Below are 18,659 nucleotides of genomic sequence, written 5' to 3'. Positions count from 1 at the left end.
CTTTCTTGGACTCAACATGTAGGAATATTGTGAGTCTGTCCTATCTCCTGCAAATGTAGAATGCAGATTTATTCTGTAAGTTCTAAAGTGGACTCATCTAGAATCTATTCTTCTTTGGTAGCCCTGCTTGCATTAGAGAACAAAAAGACAGCACAGAAGTTTTATTTGTTTGAACAGTGGACTCTGTGCAGCACAATGAGAAGTGGCTTGGCCATAGGATCCAGTTCATGACATCTTCATTGCTCCTCTTTTGGAGAAGTATTCAGACCTTGATCCTGAGAGCTGCTGAACTCTGGCTCAGATCCAGTAAACATTTACGCATGAGCTTAACTTCGTCTGTGATTTGTCCCAAGTCAGTGTGACTACTTACGTGCTTAAACACTTTGCTGCACTGGGGTCACAGTGTTCAGCTCCTTGTAGAACTGAGTCCCAGGGATGGCTTTAGGCCGATTCCTCCGAATTGGGCCCCGCGCCTAAGAGGGACCCGCGCCCTAAAGAAGAGCATCTAACTTTTTTAAATTTTTACTCACCCGGCAACGTTCAAGGTCTTTGGCGGCATTTCGGCAACAGGTCCTTCACTCACTCCAGGTCTTCGTCAGCGGGTCCTTCAGTGCCGCAGAAGACCCAGAGCGAGTGAAGGACCCACTGCTGAAGTGCCGCCGAAGACCTGGACCGCTGCTGGGTATTCGAATCTGGTCCCGCAGTTCCTAAAGCCGGCCCTGCTGAGTATGTAATACTTTCCTCTACGCTTCTAGGTGAAGTTCCTTTCTGCATCACTTTTTCTGCTCCTTCTCTTCGTAGCTTTTTTCCTTTTCTTCCTCATCCCCCCTCACCTTCCTAGGGGTGAAAGTAACATTCAACACTTATTGGTGCTGGCACCGGCCCCCAGAAGGGGTGAGGCCTCAGGTGCAAGGGGCAGGGCTGAGGGGTCAGCATCCCCCAGCCAGCTCATCTGTGCAGCCTGGCCCGCGCCATCAGGGGCTCCAGCGGTGATTTAAAGGGCCTGGGGCCCTGGCCGCTTTAACATGGCTGCCCCTTCCGTCTCCCCACCCCTTCCACCCCCATCATCATCCTTGCCAGTAGGGACCCAGCAGGGCTGCTGATGGTGGGGTGGAAAAGGGGTGGTGATGTTAAAGTGCTTTAAGCGGAGTCGTTAAAGTGCTGCTGTGGCAGCGCTTTAATGTCGGCTAGTACAGGCTGGTACCAGCGGCCACTTTTTACTGGTACTACTTACCGGCCCCTACCAGCTTACTTTCATTCCTGCACTTTCCTAACATATATCAGAGTCTGGACTGCCAAAAGTATATGCGATGACTGGCACTTCTGTCAGTGAGATACTGTGCATCACTGTCTCAAGAAGCTGAAGTTTCCTTCTCCTTCTCTCTCTTCCGGTCCTCTGAAAAGTTTGATTCTGGCAGACTCAATGATGAGTCTATAAGTGATTAATTACAAAAAATCTAATATATATAAATAGAGATCAAAGACTCCTTTAAAATAGAAAAATACAAAGGAAATGTAAGCTTTTTAATACCAGTCTTCACAAATATTATTGACTTGTGACTGAGTGGTAACACTTTCATGAGAAGAAACTTGTTCCTGTTGTGTGTTCACAACTACTTAAGATTCAAGAATATGAAAGAAACCTTCTATTGTATCTATACTATAGATGCATCAGAATCTCTTTTTTAATAAAAAGTTGGTCATTTCACTAGGGTGATGCATCTCCAAAAGATCCAGTTAACAAATGAATTCCATGTAACTTAATCAGCTCTGCGAATGTCCGGAACTTTCCCCTTGCCTTTGCAGTTTGTGAAACTCTCTCTCCCACCCTCAGTTCTGGATGATGATTCTCTCCCTCTCTGCTAGTTCAAGAAATAACGCAGGTTTTTGATTCTCTCTGCTAGATCTACCTGAAGGAATCATATTTCCACATTCTTATCCATCTGTTTCGCTGTTTCTGTCAGACACTTCTTCAAAATAGGTTTCAATTCAACTACCTTCAGACTTAGGCTCCTAGTTTTCTGTTTAAGAAAAAAAAAAAGATCAGAAAACAGAGTAGTTTTTTTCTGTTTACGTTCATGTTGTCTATTTCCTTAAATCCATTTAAAGACTTAAGCCCTAAGCTGACTTCTTCTGAAACCAAATCTCAATTTAGTGCTGCAGGTTCTCATTAAACCATTCTATGAACCACTCCAACAATCCCCTTAGTATTATCCATTACTTGACTCCCTCAAAATAGCCCTTTTTTAGTGGCCCTCAATTCAGACTATATCTGAATTCTTTTCTGAACAAAGTATTTGGTGTTCTGAACACCACCCTCTTCCCTAAGATCCCTAAGGTGCTCATCCCTAAGATCAGCTCCTTATTTCATGTCAGTGAGAATATTTTACCATCTCTGCATTCTAAGCAATCCCAAAGAGACCATTTTGTAACAAATAATGCACATTGATTGTTATTTTGTAACGTTGTGACATTGCATTTTTCACATTTTGGTGTTTATTTCAATAAGTTGTTCTTTATTGACACATCAATAAAATGTGAAGTCACAGTTACTGTGACATCAGCCATAATAATCATAAATGATTACATTGTCTTAAAAGGATAAGATAAATAGGTGACAACCCTACATACGCACACGTAAAATTAATTTTAACTTTGTAGTTAGATGTTTGGCTGTATGTGTGTGTGTACCCTCTGTGTGTAGCCCCAGCCCTACGCAGGCAGCTGGCATGGCGGACCTCGAGCGAATCACTCAATGACCACATAATCCGTTAACGGATGAAGGCACCAGGCCAGGTTTATTGTCGATGAAGCACAGTATTATTATCCCTCAGCCTTTACCAGACCACTAATACATGTATGCCCATAACAATGTACCAGCTCAGTGAATGGCGAGACTTTCCGTTCCTCCCTAGGCCAGACAAAAATACTCCCTAGAGGGTAGGTCTACACTACAGGATTAGTCCGATTTTACATAAACCGTTTTTGTAAAACAGATTGTATAAAGTCGAGTGCATGCGGCCACAGTAAGCACATTAATTTGGCAGTGTGCGTCTATGGTCCGAGGCTAGCATCAATTTCCGGAGCGTTGCACTGTGGGTAGCTACTGTAGCTATCCCATAGTTCCCGCAGTCTCCCCGCCCCTTGGAATTCTGGGTTGAGATCCAGTGCCTGATGGGGCAAAAATCATTGTCGCGGGTTCTGGGTAAATGTCGTCACTCATTCCTTCCTCCGGGAAAACAACGGCAAACAATCATTTCGCGCCCTTTTTCCCTGGATTGCCCTGGCAGACACCATAGCACGGCAACCATGAAGCCCGTTCAGTTTTTTTTTTTACTGTCACTGTATGTGTACTGGATGCCGCTGACAGAGGTGTTACTGCAGCGCTACACAGCAGCATTCATTTGCTTTTGCAGGATAGCAGAGATGATTATCAGTCGTTCTGTACCGTCTGCTGCCATTGTAAATTGGCAATAAGATGACGGTTATCTGTCGTTCTGTACTGTCTGCTGCTATCATGGGTGCCCCTGGCTGAGGTCGGCCGGGGGCGCAAAGGCAAAAATGGGAATGACTCCCCGAGTCAATCCCTCCTTTATGGTTTCTAAAAATAGAGTCAGTCCTGCCTAGAATATGGGGCAAGTGTAGTAGAGAAGCAGTGTATCAGAGAGCACAGCTGCTCGGTGTCAGATCCCGCAGAAATGATGAGCTGCATGCCATTCACGGGGGGTGCCCCTGCAATAGCCCCACCCGTTGCTTCCCTCCTCCCCCAACCTTCCTGGGCTACCGTGGCAGTGTCCCCTCCATTTGTGTCATGAAGTTATAAAGAATGCAGGAATAAGAAACAGTGACTTGTTAGTGAGATAAAATGAGGAGGAGGCAGCCCCCCGCTGCAATGACAGTCCAGGCAGGACATTAAGCGGTGTGGGGGAGAGGAGCCCAGCATCCCACTGCTGTGATAGTCCAGGCAGTACAGAATCTTTTCTTTACACAGAAAAGGGAGGGGGCTGATGGAGCTCAGCCCCCAGTTGCTATGATGAAGACGGTTACCAGCTGCTCTGTACCATCTACTGGGAATGACCAGGAATCATTCCTATTTTTACCTAGTCGCCCCCGGCCATCCTCACCTGAGGCCAGCCAGGAGCAGTCATGGGCTGATGGTGACGACGGATAGCAGTCATATTGTACCGTCTACCACCGGGGAGGGGAGAAGAGCGGACACTGCTCTTCAGTGCTGCAGCATCGCGTCTGCCACCAGCATTCAGTAGACATAGGGTGATATTGAAAAAAGTGAAGAAACGATTTCTTTCCCTTTTCTTTCACGTGGTGGGGGAAGGGAATAAATTGACGAGCTATACCCTGAACCACGCTGGACAATGTGTTTGAACCTACAGGCACTGGGAGCTCAGCCAAGAATGCAAATACTTTTCGGAGACTGCTGTGGACTGTGGGATAGCTGGAGTCCTCAGTAACTCCTCCCTCCCTCCATGAGCATCCATTTGATTCTTTGGCTTTCCGTTACGCTTGTCACGCAGCACTGTGTAGCCTGTAGATTTTTTTCAAACGCTTTGGCATTTCGTCTTCTGTAACGGAGCTCTGATGGAACAGATTTGTCTCCCCATACAGGGATCAGATCCAGTTATCTCCCGTACAGTCCATGCTGGAGCTCTTCTTGGATTTGGGACTGCATCGCCATCCATGCTGATCAGAGCTCCACGCTGGGCAAACAGGAAATGTAATTGAAAAGTTTGCGGGGCTTTTCCTGTTTACCTGGCCACTGCATCCGAGTTCAGATTGCTGTCCAGAGCGGTCACAGTGGTGCACTGTGGGATACCGCCCGAATGCCAATACCGTCGATTTGCGGCCACACTAACCCTAATCCGATATGGTAATACCGATTTTAGCGCTACTCCTCTCGTTGGGGGGAGGAGTACAGAAACCATTTTAAAGAGCCCTTTATAAAGGGCCGATATAAAGGGCCTCATAGTGTGGACGAGTGCGCCGTTAAATCGGTTTAATGCTGCTAAAATCGGTTTACACGCGTAGTGTAGACCAGGCCCGAGATACATCTTTATTCCTCGATACAAATAAGTTAGTATTGCCCCTCTAACATAGTTAGTTACTGCCCTCTGATGTCGCTAGTTATTACCCATCACCTTGTACACATTGGTTCTATCAAAACATCTTTCTTACGTACTGTCATTCTGACATTATTTTTTAGGAGGAGTCAGTGTGTTCCTGTTATCCTTGGGGATTGTTTTTGTACCATCCTTGATATTGGGATATTCTGGTACTACTTGATATCGGGATATGTTTGCATGAGTACTCTGTGACTAGCGCTTATTAGGAATGTGTATTTCTGCAATATCAGCCCTTTTCTTGCCAGATTCTATGAGCAGGTCCTGCCTCATACCAGGCCTCTGATACAAGGGCTTATGTCTCAGGCTCTCTTCCTACTAATTTCCCCCATTTGTTGTCTTTTATTATGGGGAGGATATTTACCCATTGTCCCAGAAAAGCATAATGCTTGGACTGAAGATGGCCCAGTGGGCTAAACACTGTTATGGGGCCATCTTACTTTTCCATCCACATATTCACGCCCTGTCTGTTCCTTAGTGTGCACATTCCCTTGTACGACTGATGGACAGATTTTATTTTCCAATTGTTTTTAGTCTCTTATAGTGGACCTGGGAATGTTAGGCCTGGCACCATGGCTGAGGCATGGGTGTAGAGTTGTACTTTGATAACCTGTGGGTGACATGAGGAGACCTTTATACTTTCTTGGTGGTCAGTGAGTTGGGCTTTGGTCAGGATTATAGTAATATGCACATGTGTATATGTTTGTACCTTAAACATTTATTATAGGACACATTTGGTTCAATATACCTCACAGAGTATCCAAGTATACAGATGTCCAACAGCCTTTACAAACTGGTATAAGTACAAACATTTGCTTTAAAAATATTTTAATAAGCATTTGATTATTCCTTATAATGAGTATTCATTACTATGGCAGTGTTGATGGTGGCTGACTTGGATCATTCCACAAACTTTAAAGCACAAATCCTGAACTTCAAAATAGTATCAGTGTTAAATGGCAGTTGTGAAAATACTGGTATTCAGTAAGCTGTCCTTCCTCAACACTTTCAGTTGTGGTGGGTAACTTTTACTTCTTAACTCATTGATCAGTTAGAGAGAGGTTCTTCTCTTTTAAATCAAGCGAATGGGAAAAGCCATACAGTCTGGCATGACTACTCTTTTGATGGTTAACCTTAATCCTGCTTTGAACCCCATATAAAATTTTGATTATCTTAATAATGTAATAGTTCTGGCTCTAATTCTTGAGTACAAGGGACACACAAGCTCCTTTCACTACGTGTGTGTGCGCACACAGAAAAAGAAAATAGTAACTTTCAACAAAGGTGATTGCAGTGGAATTGCCGGTGGGCCTGTGTAATATTATCCCTTAATAGAAGATCCTAAGAAACTGTTATGAAAGGTACATTTTTCACTGAAGAAAACCCACTTTTGTTGGCTAGCATCATAGGGGATTAATGAGGAAAAATCATAATTCATGCTACTGGTATTAAAGTAATTTTTATGCCACCCTGTTTCCAGCTGAATGTGGAAAACCACATTTGTAAGATTTTGCCTGTCTGAAGGATGCATGCAAATATTATATTTTCCATATTGCAGTATTTTCAATATTTTTCAAGTTCAGTCTTCAAAGTCTTTTAAAATGTTGACTAAGAGACTTTATACTTTCATTTTGATGTTGAATAAGGCTTTGGTTTAAAGAATGCATAATGAGATCCTGAACTGTATTATACTTTAGTAAGCAATCTTTATAAGTCACTTGTGGCTATTTCAATCATTGGTTAACTGGACTCCTCTCACTCAAGGGATATTTCTAATTTTCAAACTGGAATTCTTTGACTTTCTGCTGTTTTTTTTGGCCTTGCTTTGATTTATACAGACATGGATTATAGGGGGTTTGGATCTGTGTGTATGCATGTTTAACAAGTCCATATACATTTTTAATGTGCCAGCTCAAATGCTTCTTCTCTTTTAGTTATGTTTCTCCATAAATATATTATTCTCCAAATAAAGTTTCATTAAGAAATTTAGATTTTTCTTGTGTAAACCCATAATGAACTCCTGCCTAAGGATTTTTTTTTTTAAATTTAAACCTTCATTATCTCCACAGGCATCAGAAGGTGTCACCTTTGTTGGACCTGACACACATGCTATTCAAGCTATGGGAGACAAGATTGAAAGCAAATTATTAGCCAAGAATGCAAAGGTCAACACAATCCCTGGCTTTGATGGAGTAGTCAAGGTGAGAAACTGTTAAATCGCTGTCTCTCCTGTATAGGCTCTCACATTGTTTAAATAAAAGTACCACTCTTTTCAAAGGTGTGATATAGGATGCAATTATAAATTCAATATTCCAACTTCAGTAGAAGATCCAACTGAAAAAATGTCATGGTCCTGATATTTTCAGTGGCAAAAATGCTTCTGAAGAGGAAGAGCTGTTGAAAGAATAGAATGAATTGTCAAATATTAAGCAGTATGCCATGGACGGCATACGAAGTATGGTTCCTCAAAACATCTCACGTTTTAAATTACATTTGTGATAGTTAAGACAGGAGAATATGAGTTTAATACACTAGGTGTAGGTTGGTGATTGTGTATGTGTGTGTGTGTGTGTGTGCATGCATATATACCTTGATGTATGTTTTTTATTCCTTCATTTTCCCCCCGGTTGTATTAACTTTATTGGCATGACCTAGGTAAAGTGTTGCCAAAGTTAATATGTTAAGTATTTGTGGACAGCACAGGTTTTGCAGTGGCAGTGGCATTTGATACACCATGTATATTGGGTAGTTCTCCCCAGTACTGGGTCAGTTGTAGACTACCATATATTATGAGACTGGTTCTATAAAAAAGCTTTTTCTTTTCTTTTCTTTTTCTTCCAGACTTATAAGCAGTGCTTCTTCCATGATTTTAGTAGGAATTCTTACACTATTTCCCATAGGTTTCTCAACCATCTTTGCTGTGTTTCTTACAGTGAAATGGAAGATATTTTGATTTCATCTCTCTTGACATATTGATTGTGATGTTGGTCTTCTATTTTTCTGCCTTTGTGTGTGTCTGTGTGTAGGCTACATAATGGGTTCATAATACAAAACTGTTTTCACATGCTGAAAACTTGTTGAAACTTTCACCTTTTGGGGTGAAATTTCTCATGGCTGGTCTTCATCTTCAAGTTGAATTTTTGGGATAAATTATGGTAAAAATCTCTTCATCTGTTTTTGTTATGGGAAAAAGGGGGAAAATATTTCCCATTTAAAAAAAATTCTCATCAATATTTTTTTAATTTAGCTGAAGCCAAAAACAGCTGAAGATATAATCTTGACACTTGGCATTGACCAAGTCCTCACAAGGCTTTGTGTACATTATGAAATATTGTTGCATTTTGAAGATGGTTGTGAACAAATGAATTTCTTGACATAATGCTGACCATAGTTTAGGGCTTGTCTACTTGGGGAATTCATGGGAAATTTAGTGCAAAATATCTAGGGTGTGAATTTAAAGCGCAAGAGTGCCTTTTTGCGGTATAGGTTTATCTTCTTCCAAAATGGATTAAGCTAAACTGCACAAAAGCATTATTTGCGCAGAATAAGTGTGTCCGCACAAGGAGATGGTACTGAATACTCACTGATAGTTATACTGAACTAGCTATTCTGGGCTTTTCCCCTGTAGACAAACACTTAGTGATCTTCATAGACCAAGATGCAGCGTTCAGCATCATGTCATCTACCCAGGATTAAACCCTTCTGGTGTTTTTTGCTGGAAGGAATGAGTGACAGAGAGATTAATGGGAGAGAGGGAGGTAGAGAGGACATGATGAGGGGAGAAATTGAAAGAACATATCCTATGGACCTGGGAGCTGATGTAGTCCTTCATCTCCAAGTTCTACGTTTTCACTAAGGGTATATCCACACTGCCCACATTACAGCACAGCTGTGGCGGTGCTGTGATATGGGCAGTGTAGACACACTTTATCGCCAGGGGAGAGCTCTCCCAGCAATTTAAAAACAAACAAACAAAAAAAACAAACCCAAAACAACCCACCCCGAGCAAGTGATGGTAGCTTTTAAAGCACTGTCTATACTGGCACTTTTCAGTGCTAAAACTTTTGTCACTTAATGGGATGTTTTTTCACACCCTTGAACGACTAAAGTTTTAGTGCTGAAAGTGGCAGGGTAGACACAGCCTAAATCTAGCTTTTCCTGCAGCAAGAGAAGCCAGCCTGGTTTTTGCACAGGTAGCTTTGCTTCCATGATGCTTTCCCAATAGAGAGACAGTTTTACAAAACCTTTTTTTCCTATGTGGATTCCTCTTTGGATTGGCCTGAGAATGACCTAGATAATGACTGGACGCTGGATGCTAGTCACTGTGGATCTGCATATGCTAGGCAAAATAGCATTGCTAGTGCTGTGGAAATGCCTGGGGCCTGCGATGTCTGAAGGACTCACTGGTTTCACAAATAAGTGTTCACAGGCATTTTACAATGGCATTAGCATCCAGGAGAGTGCACTGCCTTGGATCAAACCTTTATAAAGCCACTCCCTATGCTGGTGTGCTCTTTGCTGGTGCAATGCTAATGTTGATGGGAATGCAGAGGTGTTGCAGCAATAACAGGTCATCTTGGATCCATTGCAGGCTTCTGTGTCCTGTCTTTCAGCAACTGCTCCATACCAGGTTTGAAAGACTTAGCAACAGTCTAGCTGTTACCTAGGCCTGGTCTACACTAGGGATGGGGGGTTGATGTAAGATATGCAACTTCAGCTACGGGAATAGTGTAGCTGAAGTCGACGTATCTTATTTTGGTTTACCTCCCATCCTCACGGTGCAGGATCGATGGCCATGGCTCCCCCATTGACTCCACTTCTGCTTCTCGCCCTGGTGGAGTTCCAGAGTCTACGGGAGAGAGTTCTGGAATCGATTTATCGCGTCTAGGCATTCTAACAATCCTAAGGGCAAGTGAGGACTGCAGCTGGAAAAAAATCCGATGAGTAGGACCCATGGAGTTGAATATTCAGAAATAGCTTTTATTTTACACATGAAACTATCAAATGTTTATGGAACACTTAAAACAATTTTATGATAATTTTTAATATTATTGGGCTATGTCTACACTGGCAAGTGAAAAACAAAACTTGTGTTGTTCAGAGATGTTGGGAACCCCTTAACCCCGAAAGGCGAAAGTTTTGTCGACGACAAGCACTAGTGTGAAGAGCGCTCAGTGTGAAGCGTGCTCCTGCCAACAACGCTAACGCCGCTCATTGGGGGTGGAGAGCCAACAGACAGCGGCTCTACTGGGCGCATTTTAGCAGCCCAGCTGTAGTGGCACAGCTGTGTCGCTAAAAGCTGGGTAGTGTAGACACAGCCTTAATGTTTTCAGATACTGGTTGTTTTGTGCTATTGTAAAATACCCTGATTTTGTGGGCTTGATGAGTGGTTAGCAAACACTTAACGACAACTAATAGCTTGTTTTCCAAACAACATTGCACCTACAGGCCTCTGGCGTAAGTACATATAGTCAGTTATTTTCCCCATCAATAACTGAAAATAACTGACTATGTACTTATGCCAGAGGCCTGTAGGTGCAGTGTGTTTTGGAAAACTAGCTCAGAAATTCCCAGAACCCCAAAAATGAATGGAAAGAGGATCACTAGTGGTATGTTTGTATTAGCCCACGTCCACACTACAGGGTAAAATCGATGTTATTAAAATCGATTTTATAAAGCAGGCTTTATAAAATCGATTTTGCGCGTCCACACTAGGGCTACTTACATCGATGTTGAGCGTCCATGTTCCCTGGCGTCCATCTTTTCCCTGAGCGTTGCACTCTGGGTACCTATCCCACAGTTCCTGCACGGGTCCCTGCCCTTTGGAATTATGGGTTACTAGCCCAGTGCATGATGGGATCAAAGTCCCCGTCCTGGGTGGTTCTGGGTACAGCCCCCCCCCCCTTCCTGTAAACGGCACACAGTCAGTTCGCGCTGTTTTTACTGGCTGCAGTGAGGGAAACGCCATTTTGCAGCAAGCATGGATCCAGGTCTGCTCTTGTCCTTGATCGCGAACGCTGTAAATAATTCACGCATTCTTGTTCTATCACTGCTGACCCATGATGCAGAAATGCAAGAGAGAATGCTTGAATGCGGGGACGACAGCGATGACGAACTGGAGAACGAGTTTTCTGACTCCCCGGGCCCCTGCACGTTGGAGCTCCTGACGGTTATGGGTGAGGTTCTACCCGTTCCGCGCCGCTTTTGGGCACGGGAAACAAGCACTGACTGGTGGGACCGCATAGTCCTGCAGGTGTGGGACGATTCGCAGTGGCTGCGGAACTTTCGCATGCGTAAGAGCACTTTCTTTGAACTTTGTGACTCACTTTCTCCTGTCCTGAAGCGGCATAATACCAGGATGAGACCAGCCCTCACAGTGGAAAAGCGAGTGGCAATAGCCATATGGAAGCTTGCAACGCCAGACAGCTACCGGTCAGTCGGGAATCAATTTGGAGTGGGCAAATCTACTGTGGGGGCTGCTGTGCTGGAAGTATCCAAAGCAATCATTAAGCTGCTGCTTCGAAAGGTTGTGACTCTGGGAAACGTGCAGGCCATTGTGGATGGCTTTGCTGCAATGGGATTCCCTAACTGTGGGGGGGCCATAGATGGAACCCACATCCCTATTTTGGCACCGGAACACCAGGGTGCCCAGTACATTAACCGCAAGGGGTACTTTTCGATGGTTCTGCAAGCCCTGGTGGATCACAAGGGACGTTTCACCAACATCCACGTGGGATGGCCAGGAAGGGTTCACGACGCACGTGTCTTCAGGAGCACTACACTGTTTAAACGGCTGCAGCAAGGGACCTACTTCCCTGATTAGAGAATAACAGTTGGAGATGTCCAAATGCCTATAGTTATCCTTGGGGACCCAGCCTACCCCTTGATGCCCTGGCTAATGAAGCCATACACAGGCAGCCTTGACAGTGCTCAGGAGTTGTTTAATTACAGGCTGAGCAAGTGCAGAATGGTGGTAGAATGTGCATTTGGCAGGCTTAAGGCGAGATGGCGAACGCTTCTTACTCGCTCAGATCTTAGCCAAACCAATATCCCCTTTGTCATTGCTGCTTGCTGTGTGCTCCACAATCTCTGTGAGAGCAAGGGGGAGGCCTTTATAGCGGGGTGGGAGACTGAGGTAAACCACCTGGCCGCTGATTATGCGCAGCCGGACACCAGGGCAATTAGAAGATCTCACCAGGATGCTGTGCGCATCAGAGAAGCACTGAAAAGTAGCTTCCTCATGGGCCAGGGTACAGTTTGAATGCTGATTTTCCTTTCAATTGATTGCTGCCTCCCCGTCTATGCGGTGTTGCTGCTGCAAGATACTTTGCCTGCAGCATTCCTCAATTGCTTGCTTAGGTTACTTGCGAGAGCTGTCCATTGGAAAACATATAATTCTGTATTTCCCAATTATTACCTACCTCCACCATTAGCTGCTTCCGTCTGCTGCTAGGCACAGTACCTGCAACCTTCCTTAACTGCTTTTTTATTGAAAATAAAGTTACTACTATTTGTTACAAGAATTGTGTTCTTTATTTAAAATCAGACCCTTTCATCAATCAAGCATCATGCTTGTTGTTACAATACTGTGCATGAAATTTCATAACTCAGCGTTCTATGGGGGACGGAGCGAGGGAGGTTTGGAGGAAGGGGGAGGGAGGTTTGAAAGAAGAAAGTGCATCAGAGAAGACAGAACAAGAATTCTCATGGACCAGGTTACGGTATGGCTGCTTTCTTTGTTTTCCCTTTATTACCCATATCCCCAATTGTCAAATCCTGATGCTGATAACTAGCTTCCGTGCAGCTTTCCAAAGCTGCTTGCTTTAGTTCATTACCAAACTACAGTCACACTGCCTTAATAGCATGACCTGAGAGTAAAAATAGGCAAAGGTGCCATGGGAGAAGTTTGGATCATTAGAGGAGGGAAAAAACAGGACACAAAGGGCTTTTCAATCTAATGAAAGCCTTCTGGTTGGAGTGTCCGCAGCAGTGGAGGGGGCTGGTGCAGAGAGCCTTCCCCCACGCGTTCTTACACGCCTGGTTCTGGAAGGTGTGGGACAGGGTGAGTACTGAGGGAGGTTATACACGGGCTGTAGGGGCATTCTGAAACCACGGAGCTCTTGCAGCATATCGCGGAGGATGTCAGTCTGATCACGAAGAAGATCCAGAGTTGCTGCTCGCCAGCGCTGATCTTCCTGCCACCTGACATCATTTTTGGCGTCCCTCCTGTCTTCGCGTTGGTCCCTCCTGTCTTCGCGTTGACTGGCAGCCTCCCTGTACTTTGCGACCAGTTGCTTCCAGTCTCCCTGCAGAGCTCTCTCTGTACGGGTTACTGCCATAATTTCGGTGAACATGTCCTCACGCGTCCTCCTTTTCCTCAGTCTTCTTATGATACTCCCCCCACGTAGATGAGAAGCGAGAGGGAGGCTGGAGAAATGTGCAGCTGTGTGTGGGGGGGTGGGGTTTGGAAAGAGTGATAAAAGAATCATAAGAGACACATTTCACACAACCATGCATACAGTCTTTCTCCTCACTGACCTGTGCCTGTTACCGAACCTTGAACATTTTACTTTACCACAAGGTCACCTTAGGATTCCTTTAATACTTATTGCTTGTGGCTGAGGACAGAGAGTTATGCTCAGACGCAGGTCAGGGGAGCACACAGACCGTGCCCGGAGAAAATGGTAAGTTAATAATGGCTAGTAATCCCTGTAGTAGATTGTACTGGTAATCAAGCTACTCTCCTTCCCTGCTTTGCTCTCGCGTTCCCCGAACAAGCAGGTCTCCTTGCCTGCGGTTTGCTCGGTGGTTCGGGGAACGCGAGAGCAAACCGCGGCGAAGCTGGTCTCCTTCCCTGCTTTGCTCTCGCGTTCCCCGAACAAGCAGGTCTCCTTGCCTGCGGTTTGCTCGGTGGTTCGGGGAACGCGAGAGCAAACTGCGGCGAAGCTGGTCTCCTTCCCTGCTTTGCTCTCGCGTTCCCCGAACAAGCAGGTCTCCTTGCCTGCGGTTTGCTCGGTGGTTCGGGGAACGCGAGAGCAAACCGCGGCGAAGCTGGTCTCCTTCCCTGCTTTGCTCTCGCGTTCCCCGAACAAGCAGGTCTCCTTGCCTGCGGTTTGCTCGGTGGTTCGGGGAACGGGAGAGCAAACCGCGGCGAAGCTACTCTCCTTCCCCGGTTTGCTCTCGCGGTCCCCGAACAAGCAGGTCTCCTTGCCTGCGGTTTGCTGGGTGGTTCGGGGAACGGGAGAGCAAACCGCGGCGAAGCTACTCTCCTTCCCCGGTTTGCTCTCGCGTTCCCCCAACAAGCAGGATGAATCCGCCCTGTTACAATGGAGACTTTTCTAAAAAACCACCTCATGGGTCACTGTTTTAGGAAAGGTTTTTAATCTACTTGGTCAGTGACTCTAAGTACAGGTACTGATTTGAAGCACCCAGTAAAAAAGGCTTACATTAAACCAAAGCTTTTAGTAAAAAAAATTACACTCACCAGAGGACGGTCCCTCAGCTTCATTTTCTGGAGTACTGCCTTGAGATGGCTGGCAGGGAACCTCAGTAAGGGTGAGGAAAAGATCCTGGCTGTTTGGGGGGATAAAATGCTCTGTGCTCTCTGCTGGAGCCTCCTCCTCTTGGTCCTCATCATACTGATCATCGCCATCAAATAAATCTTCCGTAGTTGCAGGAATCACGACACCCACCTCTGAATCAACAGACAAGGGGGGGTTCGTCGTTGCGCTGTTCCCCAATATTGCGTTAAGCTCGTCGTAGAACCGGCATGTTTTGGGGGCAGAGCCTGACCTGCCCTTTGCTGCTTTGGTCTTCTGATACGCCTGTCTGAGCTCTTTCACTTTCACTCGGCACTGTAACGAGTCCCTGGTATGTCCCCTCTCCCGCATGGCATTAGAAATTTTTTCAAAGGTTTTCTCATTTCGTCTGCTCGAGCGCAGTTCTGAAAGCACTGACTCTTCTCCCCATACAGCTATCAGATCGAGTAACTCCTGTGTGCTCCATGCTGGAGCTCTTTTCCTATTTTCAGGAGACTGCATTCTTCTCTCTGCTGCTGAGAGCTCCACGCTGTGCAAGCAGGAAATGGAATTTCAAACTTCCCGGGGCTTTTCCTGTTTACCTGGCCAGCAGAAGAGTACCTTTACCTGTGTAGAGCGGCCACTAGAGCACTGTGGGATACGTCCCGGAGGCCATTAACTTCGATGGCCGTCCACACTGTCATAAAATCGATTTTAAAAAATCGATTTTGGGGTTACTCCTCTCGTTTTGATGGAGTTCCAAAATCGATTTTAGGGACCCTTAAAATCGATTTTATGCACTCTGTAGTGTGGACGGTTACAGCTTTAAATCGATTTAGAGCTCTTAAAATCAATTTAAAGCTCTAGTCTGGACCTGGCCTTAGTATGTGAATGACAGGCAGCTGTACGTGACCTTTATGCCAAAAATAAACAACGTCATCTCCCAGCACCTACTTGAATGAAGAGCAGTGTCTATCAAAACTCCTGGCACCCTCCCCACCCAAATCCTCATAAAACAAAACTTACTAATCAGGTTAGATTTCCTACCTTCTGGGGAGAAAGGGAAATTGTTTCTTTTAGATTCTTGTGAGATTCCTGGATATCAGAAACAACCTATAGAGATGCACACTAGTCAACACTGCTCCCACATGAAATAAAGCCTTGAACAGAAGAGAGGTTGACTTGACTGGGAAAGCCTGTGGCATTATATACTTAGACCAACGGGAAGAACCCCATCAACCGAAGTAAGATAATATCTGCCTACGATTGCCTTGAATCCCTGATTAGAAGGAATCACAACAGATGTGAACTTGTTTATTGTGGTATCCACCTGGATCACAAAGTGTTACAGGGCTTTTAGTCCCTGGTAGACAGAGTTTTTTTTTGCTCAATCAGCTAGAGTGCAGAACAGCTCTGCATTCCATTTGCCAATTCAGCCAGGAAGCGAAGGGCAATGCGGTGAGGAGCTCAGTGGATGCTATCACAGGAGCTGCATTCAAGGGAGGGGATGAGGAGCTAAAAGTGTGGTGTTTGGTCTCAAACTTGTTTTTAACTTTGCATTTCTGCCTTTCTAGTAGCCATCCACTTGGCCAGTGAGCAGGAGAGCCTTCAGGCTCTTCTGTGTTTGAATCCCTACCTGACTTTTCATCAGGACAAGGTAGTCTTGAGGAGTGGGATTTTTAAAGACACAAAGGGCTTTTATGTTCTCTAATTTCACTGAAAGTCCTTGAGAGTTGGATGCCTAACTCTCCTTTGTGCCCAACTCTGTTCTCCTTTTTACTTACCAGGTTGACTTCCTCTTTCCATTTGTAAAGAAAAATGCCTGCACACTCTCTGCCTGAAGAGAGCTTTGCATAATACTGTAAAGACCACTTTACAAGTTAGAAAGACCGATCGGGGTGGTGGTTTTTTGATGGACAAAGAGGCATAAGAAAGATACATGCTTCACTGTCTTGTTCAGTTCAAGACTGCATTAAGGAAGAGTACATTGCTCAGAGTGAAGAGCTGTCTGTCTGTTTATTAAATGTCATTTAAACAGTGCCACGAAATGTACAGGGTGCTTCACAAATCTAGAATAGAACACGTCCGCTTCCTCAAATAGCTTATCATTTAAGACAATGGTTTTATACCCATGGTCCATGGACCCAAGGGCATCTGCAGGCTATGTCTAAGATTTCCAAAGGGATCTGCACCTGCACCTCAAATGAAAAAAGGTTGAAAATCACTCATTTAAGAGATGAGACAAACAAAGGTCTAAACACAGCACAACAGTTCAGGCAGGAGAGGCTGTGGAGAGGTTATTGGCCAGGAGAACAAAGTACTGTACAGTAGAAAGGATTCTTTCAAGGATTCGTCTTTAAGAAGAGTTTTGAAAAATGGAAGAAGAAGGTGCCTGGCATTCAAGAGATGGGAACCTGTTCCTAGGGGAGTTATCAGCATAAATGAAGGTCTGAAGTCAAGAGTGGAAGAGGGAGATGAAGGGATCATTGAAGATAGAGTATTGGGAGGAGCAGTGAAAGTGGGTTGGGAAGTAAGAGGAAATAAGAGCGCAGCTGTGGGTGAGAGCAGGATTATGCAAGAATATGAGGATGAGGAGCTTGAATCTGGTACAGTAAGATCAAGGGAGTCAGTAGAGGGCATCGGTTTGAGAATATGAGGACTTCAGCAGATATTTTGGTTAGACTGGGGCCTGGTCTACATCTTAAAATTTAGGTCAACATAGCTACATCTCCCAGGAGCATGAAAAACCCGCATCACTGAAGGTATGGCTACACTTACAGCTGTACAGCGCTGCTGCGGGAGCGCTTCCGCAGCAGCGCTTTGAAGTGCGAGGTGTGATCGCGGCTCCAGCGCTGGGAGAGAGCTCTCCTGGCGCTGCAGGTACTCCACCTCCCTGTGGGGATTAGCTTACAGCACTGGGAGCTGTGTTCCCAGTGCTGGGGCACTGTTTACACTGGTGCTTTACAGCGCTGTAACTTTGCTGCGCTCAGGGGGGTATTTTTTCACAACCCTGAGCGAGAAAGTTGCAGTGCTGTAAAGTGCCAGTGTAGCCAAGGCCTCAGTGACATAGCTATGCTGACCTAACCCCCAGTGTAAATGCAGTTATGCTGCCAGAAGAATCCTGTGGTGCTATATTTTTGCTGGTATAGTCTCTATAGTGAAGACATGGCATTAAATGGGAGAGGTGAGAAGCAGAGAGGCCAAAGAGAAAGAAGTTACAATAATAATCAAGGTGAGCAATGACCAAACTGAGTGGTGATAAAGAAGTATATGTGGGTTTCTCACAGTGGGGAAAGTGACAGAAGACAAGATTTTACAGATTAAAGAAACGTGAGGGAGAAACTGGGTAGTGGGGAGGCGGAAAGAGGCTGTAGTGAAAGGTGGGAGTGGGGAAGATAGCAGAGAAAAGTTGCTGGATAGTGTCCAGTTTACTTGTACAGCAAGTGCCACAGGGCTGAGTGTGGATCCAGTAGGTTAATATCTGTAGATGAAATCCTCTCCCCTCTGAAGTCAATGGGAGTTTTGACATAGATTTCAGTGGGGTGAAGATTTTTCTGTATGTTTTGGTTTTTTCCTATGTAGCCATTTCAGTATGTTTTTGAGATGGATGCTGATGTTAAAATGCCCCCTAAACCTCTTTCAAAATAAATATTGGACATTAGTAACCGCTTATCTATTAGTTTGGATTTTCCAAGTTCCTCTACACCACCAAACATCCCCATCCCTGAAAAATATTAAGTAGTTATTACTAGGTAATAAAAATTGTAGAGCTCCCAAAGTCTCTCAACTAGTTCAGCAAGTCAGTCCGCTACTTTTTTCCTGTTTCCATCTGCTGGTGCATTGCAAAGAAGAATTTAATCCAAATGAACAGGTAAGAAATTTCTATTTAGTTTAACAAAAATGACTTTTTAATGCCCCTTAACTTAACCATGGTAAACTCAGCCATTTGTAAAACATAATCGGTAACGTGACTTTTATATCACTTTTTTATTAATTGTCTGAACTA

General features: G+C 44.7%; 2 protein-coding genes across 4 annotated transcripts in view; one reads left to right on the top strand and one right to left on the bottom strand.

Moving 5' to 3' along the window:
- The window catches only part of PCCA (propionyl-CoA carboxylase subunit alpha), a 445,042-nt gene that overhangs the window by 119,957 nt on the left and 306,426 nt on the right, over window positions 1-18,659 (top strand). For all 3 annotated transcript variants that reach the window (XM_050948397.1, XM_050948393.1, XM_050948408.1), the window contains exon 7: window positions 7,205-7,336. In XM_050948397.1, coding sequence (XP_050804354.1) covers window positions 7,205-7,336 — 132 coding nt within the window. The remainder of the gene's footprint in view (window positions 1-7,204; window positions 7,337-18,659) is intronic.
- Window positions 12,436-15,045, bottom strand: LOC127049828 (uncharacterized). The gene is made up of 2 exons (XM_050951101.1): window positions 14,620-15,045; window positions 12,436-13,578 (listed from the first exon to the last, which is right to left on the bottom strand). The coding sequence occupies exons 1-2, from the start codon at window positions 15,023-15,025 to the stop codon at window positions 13,085-13,087; spliced, it is 900 nt and encodes a 299-aa protein (XP_050807058.1). The 5' UTR covers window positions 15,026-15,045; the 3' UTR covers window positions 12,436-13,084.

The sequence above is a fragment of the Gopherus flavomarginatus genome, chromosome 1 (genome assembly GCF_025201925.1).
Source record: "Gopherus flavomarginatus isolate rGopFla2 chromosome 1, rGopFla2.mat.asm, whole genome shotgun sequence".
Classification (NCBI taxonomy): Eukaryota; Metazoa; Chordata; order Testudines; family Testudinidae; genus Gopherus; species Gopherus flavomarginatus.
The sequence above is the reverse complement of the archived record's forward strand: the minus strand, read 5'-3'. Positions and strand labels throughout refer to the sequence as shown.